The sequence below is a fragment of the Stegostoma tigrinum genome, chromosome 1, assembly GCF_030684315.1.
Source record: "Stegostoma tigrinum isolate sSteTig4 chromosome 1, sSteTig4.hap1, whole genome shotgun sequence".
Lineage (NCBI taxonomy): Eukaryota > Metazoa > Chordata > Chondrichthyes > Orectolobiformes > Stegostomatidae > Stegostoma > Stegostoma tigrinum.
The window spans coordinates 132,430,885-132,442,900 of NC_081354.1; the positions used below are offsets into that span (position 1 = coordinate 132,430,885).

The 12,016-nt window shown below is 39.7% G+C and overlaps 1 protein-coding gene across 13 annotated transcripts in view; it reads right to left on the minus strand.

The window, feature by feature from the left end:
- Positions 1–12,016, minus strand: part of LOC125453124 (protein unc-13 homolog B) — a 495,854-nt gene that overhangs the window by 200,792 nt on the left and 283,046 nt on the right. For 6 of the 13 annotated variants that reach the window (XM_059648694.1, XM_059648669.1, XM_059648650.1 and 3 more), the window contains 2 exons: positions 8,221–8,550; positions 591–681 (listed from right to left, as the gene is read on the minus strand). In XM_059648694.1, the coding sequence (XP_059504677.1) occupies positions 591–681; positions 8,221–8,550 (421 nt within the window). The remainder of the gene's footprint in view (positions 1–590; positions 682–8,220; positions 8,551–12,016) is intronic. The other 7 variants (XM_059648673.1, XM_059648682.1, XM_059648687.1 and 4 more) reach the window with 3 other exon arrangements.

Here is a 12,016-nt window from a genome sequence, read left to right on the forward strand (position 1 = left end):
CAGTGTCAAGCTATTATTTATCGTAGTGTTTTTAAGACAACTAATTTTACAAATTTCCCCCAAAGATAAGATTTATATTTCATCTGAAAAATTAGCTCAGGCACTTGAAATTAATGACTAGAGGATTCATCACGTTTAAACATGTAACTTAATACTTTCCACAAAAGTATATTTCCCACCAGTAATAATGTAGTGCTACACTCCTACATTTTAAATCTTTGTTGTTTCACACTAAAGTATTTATGAAGAATTTATGCAAATTGTTGATAAACTATCTTATGAACTAGTGACTTATAAATATACATGACGCTAAACTAGTATAAAGGAAATACATTTCCACAATTTTATCTTTAGCAGCAAGTTTGAACCTTGGTTGTGATTAAATATGAGGTAACCAATTCCCCATATTTCACTACATACATACATTCAAATCTATGCACAAATGACTATAATTACTAAACATGTATATCCAGCAATACAGTCAAATGAACTGATGACAGTCATTGATACAGAGCTAGAAAGAATCAAAATCTGTGATTTATATATTTGGAAACAGGATCAGTCAGATTTTGTAACACAAACTGTACTACTACCTCTTGGATTTGTATCCGAACTTTGTTGATAGCTCGAATCCAGCGTGCTCGAGCAGGAGAAAATGGAGGTGTACCAACTTCATCATAGCTGAAAACAAAATGAATTCTTAAGTGATTAATGATACATGAAAAACTTACGATAACCACTACAGTCTTGATCAAAAATATATAAAGTCTAAACGACTTTAAAAAAATGAACATTAAGCAAAATAACTAAAAGAACAAATGCAACTAAGTAAGTGAGATAACAGGTTTATTTGAAATCACAAGATTTTGGAGCGTTGCTCCTTCATCAGGTGAAGCCACTTCACCTGACGAAAGGGGCAATGCTCCGAATGCTTGTGATTTCAAACAGTCCTGTTGGATTATAGCCTGGTGTCATCTGACTTCTGACATTATCCACCCCATCCAACACTGGCACCTCCACATCAAACGCTACTAAAGGCTGAGATGTCCCCTGAACTGATTACCTCCATCCTAAGACTGGAGAGCAGAGTGGCTACTACAGGCTGCAGAGATTGTGGATTGTCATCTTCCAACATTCATTACATTCTGGAATGGTTGTGTTTTGTGGATTCTAATGGATTGGATAGCCATAAACGTAACAATATATTCAAGAAAGAAAGAAGACCGAAAGGAGGAAACTATTGGCCAGTTAGTCTAACATCTGCCATTGTGAAAATGCTATAATCCATTATTAAGGTGGTAGTATCATTCCATACAGCCGAATCGAACCTGGGTCCCTGGCACTGTGAGGAAACAGTGCTAAGCACTGTGGTGCCTGTCATAATGCAATTATGCAGAGTTAACATGATATTTTTAAAATAGGGAACAATGTTTGAAAAATTTATTAGCACTCTTTAAGGATATAGCAGGGTGTATAAAGTGGAAATAGTAGATGTAGTGCATTGGTAAGGCTAACAGGCAAAACAATAACATTCCACATGAAGGTTACTATAGAAGAGAAGAGCTCATGAAGTTGGGGGTGATGCATTGGTATGGATAAAGCATGAATTAAGAGGAAATTGAGGGAACAAAATAAGAGAGCTAGGATAAATGGGTCATGGCCAGGTTGGCAAACAGCAACCAATGGAGTGCCACTGGCCTCAGAGCTAATTGCAGATACGGATTTTCATTAGTATCTGGCTTGTGGCTCTTTTGCCTGGATTAATCTTCGCCCATTGGGTGCAGCATGGATGATCCAAGGCAGCTACCTTTTCAGTACAGAAAGGCTGCAAATGGCCTTATAAGTTGGTCTCAAAAGGCTCTGAGCCTGGAAAACCAACTTTAGACTTCAACATCTTGGCAGGGGCAGCAGCAGTCTTGGCCGGCCAGCTGACAAGCAACAGCAAGGGCACTAGTGGGATGGTAAGGTTTTGAAGACAAACACTGACATCCCAAGAGACGGCAGGTAGTCTGTGCTCCACAGAATCACTGCCACAGGGGTAGTGCCTCAGTAATCCGAGTTGAGCGTTGGAGAACAGATTCTTGAACTCCTGAGAAACTCTCCTAACCTCTGAATACAGGTATTTACAACCATGATGGCAGCAGGCTGAAACCACACAGTTGCAACAAGAAATAAGGTGAGGTGAAAGTGACTGCCCTTGACATCAAGGCTACATCTAACCGAAAGCAAAATCCAGGAATTCTGGCAAAACTGGAGTCAAATGGGAATCGGGGGAAAATGCTACACTGGGTGGAATCACACTCGGAATAAAGGAAGATGATTGTGCTTGTTGGAGATCTGTCAGCTTACTTCCAACATATCTCTAAAGAAGTTCCTCAGGGTAGCGTCCGAGGCCTATCCAGCTACTTTGGACCTTCCCTCCATAAGATCAGAAATGGAGGTGTTTGCTGATGATTGCACAAATGTTCATCATCATTCATGTATCTCCAGATACAGAAACATGTGTCCAAATCTAGCTATTCCTGGATAATATGAGCTTGGACCAATACGGCTAGTAACAGTGATGTTACACAAGTGTCAGGCAATGACTTTCTCCAACAAAAGATAATCCAACCATTGCCCCTTAACATTGAATGGTCTTACCATCACTGAAGCACATCCAGGATGCTACTACTGATCAGAAGTGAACTTGACTGACCATATAAATATTGTAGCTAAACGAGCAGGTCAGAGGCTAGGAATGTTGAGCCAATAACTCATCTCTTGACTTCCCAAAGCTTGTTTTTCATTCATATGGCACAAGTCAAGACTGTGATGGAATACTCCCTACATACTCCAAATACACTTGACACTATCCAAGTCAAAGCAGTCTTATGGACTGGCACCAAATCCACAGTCATTCACTCCCTCCACTGCAGACACTCAGTAGCAACAGTGTGTACCATCTATAAGATGCACTGCAGAAATTCACTAAGGCTCCTTAGACAGCCTTATAAGGGCAAGGGGAGCAAATACATCTCATCAAAGTCACCCACCATTTTCACTTGGAACTATAGGAGGTAGTGTTTTATTGCATTAGTGTATAACTGAAGTTATGTGAAACAGGAGGAGGTGGTAGAGAACTAGAAACAGAAGGACGATGAGGAGGAGGTAGAAAAGAACCAACCAAAAGAGATGAAATAGGAGGAGAAGATGAAACAGGAGGAGGAAGAGGTGGTGGTGGTGGTAGAAATGGAAGAGGACAAGGGGGGGATGATCAGTTTTTCCTTTTCTCTCATTGACATTAAACAGCAGAAGTACTCACCAAAGTAACGTCTCAGAGAATTTGGGGCATAAGGGGAAAGAGGAATCAGTTGGACAGGGAGTCTGATCAGAAACTGAGAAAAACAGTGACATCACAGGAAAAGGTGTAAATTCATTGTTTGGTTAGTAACTGCTATTTTGTATGCCTAATCCAAGTTGCTTTAGATTAAAGATAAACTGAAGAACTTTTTCACAGATCAAAAACTGAGAACAACTAGGCAATTTAAAGAAAAAATAAATTAATAACTAATTTAATAATTTAGAGATGCAGGGCCAGATATTGTGTTCTATCTGCATGATGTGAGAGCTAGTTGACCTCCATTTGCTTCATAGTGATCACATATAGGAAGTATTGGTTGCCTGAGGAACTCTGGCTCAGAGTTGATTGGCTGGACTCTGTTTCATATACTCTGGCACATCAGGGAGGTACAGAATCACATCTTGAAGTTTAAGTACTTTAATTTTCGGCCAATGGTCAGGAATACATGGGTATGACGACAAGGGAGCCAGGTAGAGGTATCTTGAATTTAATATTGGAGGAGCCTCATCTCTTGCACTTGTACAACAGTTATGAGGTACTTACTCCCAATGCAGATGAGGAAAAGGACAACAGAGAGAATGGGCAAAGTGACCACTACATCATGGTTCGGGAGTCCATTCAAGTGAGGGTAGCAAAATGAAAAGTGGTCACGGTAGGGGATTCCATAATTAGAGGTACAGAGAGCTTCCTTTATAAATAGAATTGAGAGTCCCGCGTAGCGTGTTGCCTGCCTGTGCTAAAGCAAAGGAAATCTTGAACCTTGGACGGATATTAAGAGTGGGAGGGAGGATTCAGTTGTTGTGGACAATATTGGGGCCAACAACATAGGCAAGAGGTACTGTCTGTCAGGAACTAGAAACAAAACTAAAGAACAGGACTTCAAGGGTTATAATTTCTGAATTATTACCAGAACCACTGGCATAGAGAAAAGCAAATTAGGGAAGTGAAAGCACGGCAAAGGAGTGTCGCAGGAAAGCGGTATTCCATTTCCTGGCATCAGAAAATGGACAGGAAGGAATGATATCTTTGGGATGGGCTCCAACTGAAACTGATCTGGAACCAATGTCCTAGCAGAAAGGCTAAATAGGGTGGTCACAAAGACTTCCAACTTGTAAATAAGGGGGAGGTTCAAGGAAAGTCAATCCAGTTTCAAAATCAAGTAACATGTCACAATAAAGAAACAATCAGAAATCCTACTTCAAGTGTGGCAGGTAATGTTAAAACTCAGAGGTGTATTGATTAGACTGGAAGAGAGAAATAATAAACATGTGAATAAAGACACAGTACTTTGGAGTGGGTTATAATGTATGGCCCAAATAAGAGTTCTATATATGAATGCATGGAGCATAAAGGAATAAATTCAATGAGCTGCAGGAACAAATTCAAACTTGAGACTATGTTATAGATGCCATTGCTGAGACAGAACAGTCAGGAATGGAAACTAAATCTCCCACGTTATAAGGTTACAGGGTGGATAGGGAAAATGGTGGAGGAAATAGAGTAGCCTTACTGATTAGAAACATATTACTTCAATGGTGAGGGAAGATATAATGAGGGGAAAGCATTCACTGGAGACAAAATGAATGGAACTGAGGAACAACAAAGGGTTGAAAATTGTAATAGATGCTACGTACAGACATTAACAGGAAAAACACACAGTTGATTTGGATAAACTATTTCCACTGACTAGGGATTCAAGAACTATGGGGTACAGTCTGAGCATTAGGGCCAGGCCATTCAGGGGAGATGTAAGGAAGCACTTCTATGCACAAACGGTGGTTATGTTTGGAACTTACTTCCATAAACAGCAGTGGATGCTGGATCAAAATTAATTTTAAATCTGAAATAAATAAATTTTTGTTTAAGGTACTGATGCATACGAGCCAAAGGTAGATTATGGAGTTGAGCTACAGATCAGCTATGACCTCATTGAATGGTGGAACAGGCTTGAGGGGCCGCATGGCCCACTCTTGTTCCTATATTGGTATTCCTTCAGTGCCCTGGGATCAAAATGCTATATTTCCCTCCTTAACAGCATTGTGGGTTTACCAAAACCAAATAGACGGCAGTGGGTTAAAAAGACAGGTCAGCACCACCTTCTCAACAGTAACAAGGGGTGCGCAATATATGCTGGCCCAGCCATTGATATCTAATGCTCATTAATGAATTAAATAAAAACAAGACTTCATGATCTTAGGTTGAAGTTCCACAGCTAGGTGGAAGGTGGCTCCTGCTTGTGCTGCAAAGAAAACAGACAATAATCATCAGATGTTTCACCATGGTTGGGTCTGCAAGTTTACCATTACTAATGCATTTAAAAGAATGTGGCTTGAGAGCTGCGCAAGGCTTTATGGTTTCTGAATAAGGGTCATTTGACCCAAAACATTAACTCTGATTTCTTTCCACAGATGGTGCCAGATCTGCTGAGCTTTTCCAGCAATTTCTGTTTTTGTTGCTTTCGCGAAATAGCATTGGGCTCTTCCATACTCCTTGACAATAACAGATGTTCAGGCCAGTTTTCCTAACCACCAAGAACCTTTTGTGCATGTCATCAGACTTCTGTTTTCATTTCTTTTGAAGGCCTCAGCTGTGTTCCCTGTAAAATAAATCATGCCTGACCATGACTGCTGGGAAGCTGGCACCTGTCCTAACTATAGGACATTTGCACCTGGTGAATCAGCATGTGCCGATCTCACCTCTATCCTATCTTTTTAAGTTTGCGTGCTAGTAGTTGCACATTTGAGACTGAACAAATATGCTGCATCCTCGATAGTGTGTTGCTCCTGGTGTTGCACTTTATGCTCCTGCAAGAGTAAGTCACCAGGTGGCAGTTCTTGGATCTCAGAAAGAAGAGAGGTACAAGTATAACGGAAGAAAGAGGTGCCTGCTCACACAATGTACAGCTTGTAAACTAGAAGAGATTCCGGGATGAAAGGTTTGTGTGAATGGGTTGTTGACGTAAAACCATCATCACCTTCCATGGCTCAGCCTCACCCCTGGCCATGGCTACACCTGTGAATGCCAACAACATCTCCTTCATGGGTATTATGTGATTATGCCTACGCCATCACCAGTTAGGGGTTTCCGTCGATTCAAGAGTTACGTGCAAGAGAGTGGGTCAATTTGTGCAAGATCCTTTGGAAATGCATCTAGATCCTTGGAGATGGATTTCTTACACTGACACTGATGGCTGTTTTCTCATATTGGTCGTTATTGTCTACAACTCTCCAGTCTATCTATATCCTGCTTTGTCCTCTGGCAATCCTGCTCACTATCTGGACCTTCCCCAATCTTTACGTCATTCGCAAATTTACTAATCAGACTACCTATATTTTTCCCCATATCATTTATATATACACATTATGAACAACAAGAATTCCAGCTCTAATCCCTGCAGAACACCACCGGTTACAGATCTCCAGTCAGAAAAATATGCTTCTATGGTAATTTTCTGTCTCCTATGACCTAACCAGTTCAGTATTCATCTTACCAGCTCACCGCAGGTCCCATGTGATTTTACCTTCTGTATCAACCTGTCAGGATGAACTTCTGGGACCGAAGAAAATACAAAGATTTTGTACAAGGTCCCAGCAATTTCTTCCCTCACCTCCAACAGTATTCGGTGATAGTTCCCATCAGGTCTTACTACTTGTTTACCTTTATGCATTTCAAAACACACAGTACCACCACCTTTTTTTATATCAATATGCTCTAGAATATCAACATACCCCACTCTAGACACCATCAAACATGTCCTTCTCCTTTGTTAATACTGACTTAAAATATTCATTAAGAACCTCGCCCATTTCCTCTGGCTCCATGCATAAATTCCCTCCTTGGTCCTTGAGTGGACCTACCCTTTTTTTTCTTGCACCTTATATATGTATAAAATCCCTTGAGATTTTCCTTAATCCTGTTTTCCATAGACATTTCATGATCCCTTTTAGTCCTCCTAATTCTTGTTTAATTTCTTTCCCCTTTTATAGTCTTTGACAGCTTGGTCTGTCTTTAGGTTCCTAAACATTATTTATACCTTTGTTTTGACTAAACTCTCACTTTCTCTCGTTACCCAAGGTTCTAGAATCTTATCCTTCCTGTTCATAGAAACATGCTGGTCCTGAAATCCAATCAACTGGCCTTTAAAAAATTCCAACATGTGGATTTACCCTCAAATAGTCATTCCCAAACTACATTCCCCAGTCCCTGCCTATTGTGGTTGTTAGCCTTCCCCTAGTTTAGTACTTTCACTCAAGGACCACTCTTTCCCTCATCCATAAGTAATTTAAAACTTATGGAATTATGGTCACTGTTCCCAAAATGTTCACCCACATAAAAGATTCATACTTACAGGTTAATGTCTATACTAAAATAGCATTTGTTACTTGAAAAAAAAATTACTGGTGGGTTAATATTGCAAACAGTAAATTCTAGGCTTGAACTTATTACAGGGTTGAAATAAATGCTTTCAACATTATAAAATGCAATGCTGGTCTTTACCACAGACTTGAAATCTTCAGTGCTGTATGTAGTTAGAACATCTGCTTCAAATTGACAGAGCACTATATATGATACCAATTTTTATCTCTAAGGTTTTTAAAAGAACATAATCCAACTGAATTAAACAACTAAAAACAAAATTTTGCTGCTGGAAAGCAGTTCTGGAAGCAACTGCGGAGAAAGAAATTCTTAACACTGAATCCAATATGATGCTTTTTCAGAACTGAAGAAGAGTTATATCGGATTCAATCTTAGCTCTGTTGCTCTCTTCACAGAAGTTGCAAAGGCCTGCTGAGTTTCTCCAGCATTTTCTCTTTTTGTTTGAAATTTAATAAAGCTACTTGCAGAAGGATTACACCTAACATAACTGCAGTATTCACCTGTCATGCAGTTTTGTAATCTCGAGCTGTGGGGAAATACTGCTGATGAGAGTTTCATGTGCAGTTTCATCAACTTGTTCAGAATCTTGATGGTGTTCAACTTGCTTGTATTCACTGAAACGTTTCTGTTGTCCATCATCTTCACTGTACCATTCCTGGGTATCTTGTCTTAGGCTTACTGAGCTGTGATGAGAATGATATGACTCTTGATCTCGCTTGTCATCCATTCCAGACCCATGGATGCTCTCATTGTCATGATCAAATTCACTAAGCTGAGAACTGCCTTGGCTGAGGTTTCCTGATGAGCCATATCTACTACTTCCTGCAGGGCTGTAGAACATGAACAGAAACTTCAGCAACTAATTCAGAGCAACTGCAGCAAAGCTTGTATGCATATTGCATAACAGAATTGGCAAGTGTGGAACTTAAAATAAACTGCTATTGAAATCAGGGACAATTTGTATACTTAATGCTATTCTTTTAAATTCACACATTCATGAGGCAGGATTACTAATTCCACAGTAGGAAAGAACAGAATGTTGAATTTATTTCTAGCACTCAGTCCACTTAAAAAAATATATGTACTTTTGTGCATAATCGTTGTGATTCAAAGCTTTTGGTCACATTGCAACGAATTAACTGAAGGTTGATGTTGTTTAAATATATTGGGAGTTCATCAGTATAATACTGCTGACTGTTATGCATATACATGATACTTAATGCAATGGTTCTTAGTTTTCGGTTTCTTCAGCAGGACACTTCAGTAAGTACTTATAATGGCATATGCCCAGAAGCAGTAACAACAAATAGTACCAGAAGCAGCAGGTACTACTACACTGAGCAGACTAAAGACAAAACTGCCACATAGTCACCTTCACATGAAGCAAACTAAAGCTGAGAGCTTCCACAAAACAGTTAGACTATACAAGATACATATTTACATTTTCACAGCAAAAGTTGTGTTAAATGGTAATTAGAACAAAAATCTATAACTGAGAATAAATAGGTCAAGTACTTACTTGATACCACAATAACGTTATATGAGTAATAAGCACTTTACAAGTGATAACACTCAGAGCTCCAACATTCAAAAAGGTTATAAACATGAATGGACCCATCACTACTCCCTACTTTGGAAGTCAAAATACTTCAAAATCGTAATGCAATCAAGCCTATGTATTAACATAATAACATTAAGTATTATGCTTTAAATATACAGGGGAATATTCAGTTGTGCAGTTTTAAGCCATAAGACTGTGCCACAGATGCAAGTAAATTCAAAATACACGAAGGATTATTTATTTGTGTTAATTATTCTCAAACAAGTAATTTGAAATTCATAAATTCTGCCTGATTCAGTTCAAAAAAGTTCACATACGATTACCGAAAAGTAACTTATGAAACACTTCTTTGGAATAAAATTCTGATCATGGTAATTCCCAAATTGCTGTTATGTTTTCAGGTATATTCACAAGAGACCAGATCTTTTAAGCAAAATACACTTGATCTAACACATACTTTTATGACACCTAATTAGTCGTGTGGGGAAAAAGAAATTTTTATGCCATTTATGCAGCTGAACACGTGGTCCGATTGTACATCTTAAAATAACTGCTCTTAGGTTTGCAAATTCATACCAACACACAAGATGAGATGTTGCCTAAAAATCCTTCACATCTACACAATACAACATCATATGAATTAGAAGATTTAGAAAGCAAAAGAGTCACCAAAGATGAAACATCAAAATGATAATTTGGTCATGTTAAGCACGCATACCAATGAAACAACTGTTTGGCCACTGTCACTAATTGACGCAGCTGTACGTTATAATGTGAATGTTTTAGTTTATAACTTTTCAAGCAGATAAAAGGGTAATAAACCATCTTCATGGAATTCTTTTGAGGACTTGAGGCATTCAATGTGACAAAAAGATGAGATATTTGATGCTGATTGAATGTTACATAAAACAAAGATCACAACAATTTATTAATACAGTTAACACTTTCTTCCATCAATTTTTTAAAAATTAATTTTGTGGGACGTGGGCATTGCTAGCTGGCCAGCATTTCTTGCCCATCCCTAATTGCCCTTGAGAAGGTGGTGGTGAGCTGCCTTCTTGAACCACTGCAGTTCTTCTTCTATGGGTTGACCCACAATGCTACTAGGGAGGGAATTCCAGAATATTGACCCAGCGACAGTGAAGAAATGGCGATATATTTCCAAGTCAGGATAGTGAATGACTTGTAAAGGAACTTGAGGGTGATGGTGTTCCCATATATCTGCTGCCCTTGTCCTTCTAGATGAAAGTGCTTGTGGGTTTGTAAAGTACTATCTGAGAATCTTTGGTGAATTTCTGCAGTGCATCTTGTAGATAGTACACACTGCTGCTACTGAGCATCAGTGATGGAGGGAGTCAATGCTTGTGGGTGTAGTGTCAATCAAGCAGGCTGTTTTGTCCTGGATGGTGTCAAAGCTCCTTGAGTGTTGTTGGGGCTTCACTCATTCTGGCAAGTTGGGAGTGTTCCATCACAATCCTGACTTGTGCCTCGTAGATGGTGGACAACCTTTGAGGGGTCAGGAGGTGAGTTACTCGCTGCAGTATTCCCAGCTTCTGGCCTGCTCTTGTAGGCACTCTGTTAAGGTGGTGAGTCCAGTTGAGTTTCTGGTCAATGGTAACCCCCAGGATGTTGATAGTGGGGGATTCAGTGATGGTAACACCATTGAATGTCACAGGGCAATGGTTAGATTGTCTCTTATTGGTGATGGTCATAGCCTGGCATTTGTGTGGCACGAATGTCACCTGCCACTTGTCAGCCCAAGCCGGGATATTGTCCAGATCTTGTTGCATGTGAACATGGGCTGGTTCAGTATCCTAGGAGTCACGAATGGTACTGAACATTGCACAATCATTGGTGAGCATCCCCACTTCTGACCTTATGATGGAGGGAAGGTCATTGATGAAGCGGCTGAAGATGGTTGGGCCCAGGACACCATGCTGAGGAACTCCTGTAGAGATGTCTTGGAGCTGAGATGATTGATCTTCCACATCCATGACCATCTTCCTATATGTCAGTTTTGACTCCAACCACTGGAGCAATATGCTTATGAATGGATGCTATTAAGCAAAAACATAAAAATTGTGCAAGTATGGAATCATGAGGCTGAGTTTTTAAATGTCAGTTTCCATAAATTAGCCACTCTTCAACAATCTATACAGGCAATGTCACCTCTGAGAGGTTCTACAGCCTCACAAAGTGGCTTTTAAGTTCTCCCTAGATTGTTGAGGGTTATAAAGACAGATAGAGGTGTTAAGAATTTATTTTTCAGTTGTAATTTTCAAGTACGTTACCTGCATTCAGAAGTTTTGCATCACACAAAATCGAGATTATTGTTTCAGAAATAGCAGGAACTACAGATGCAGGAGAATCTGAGATCTTTTTCTGAAGAAGGGTCTAGGCCGAAACACCAGCCTTCCTGCTCCTCTGATGCTGCTTGGCCTGATGTGTTCATCCAGGTCAACACCTTGTTATCTCAAATCACGAACATTGTTGTGATGACAAATACCTCATCCGATTGTGGGGTGATCATTGGTGACAAAGGTGAGAAAATATGCGGCATTGAAAAACTCAGAAATGATGTCAAGAATTGTTTTCCCGATTTCCCCTCAAATCGGACAACCCATTGCAAGTAAAAGCTCAACAGGTCTGGCAGCATCTGTGGACAGGAATCAGAGACGGGTGATTCAACCCAGATTATTGACTCTGGTTTGTCTCCACAGATGCTGCCAGACCTG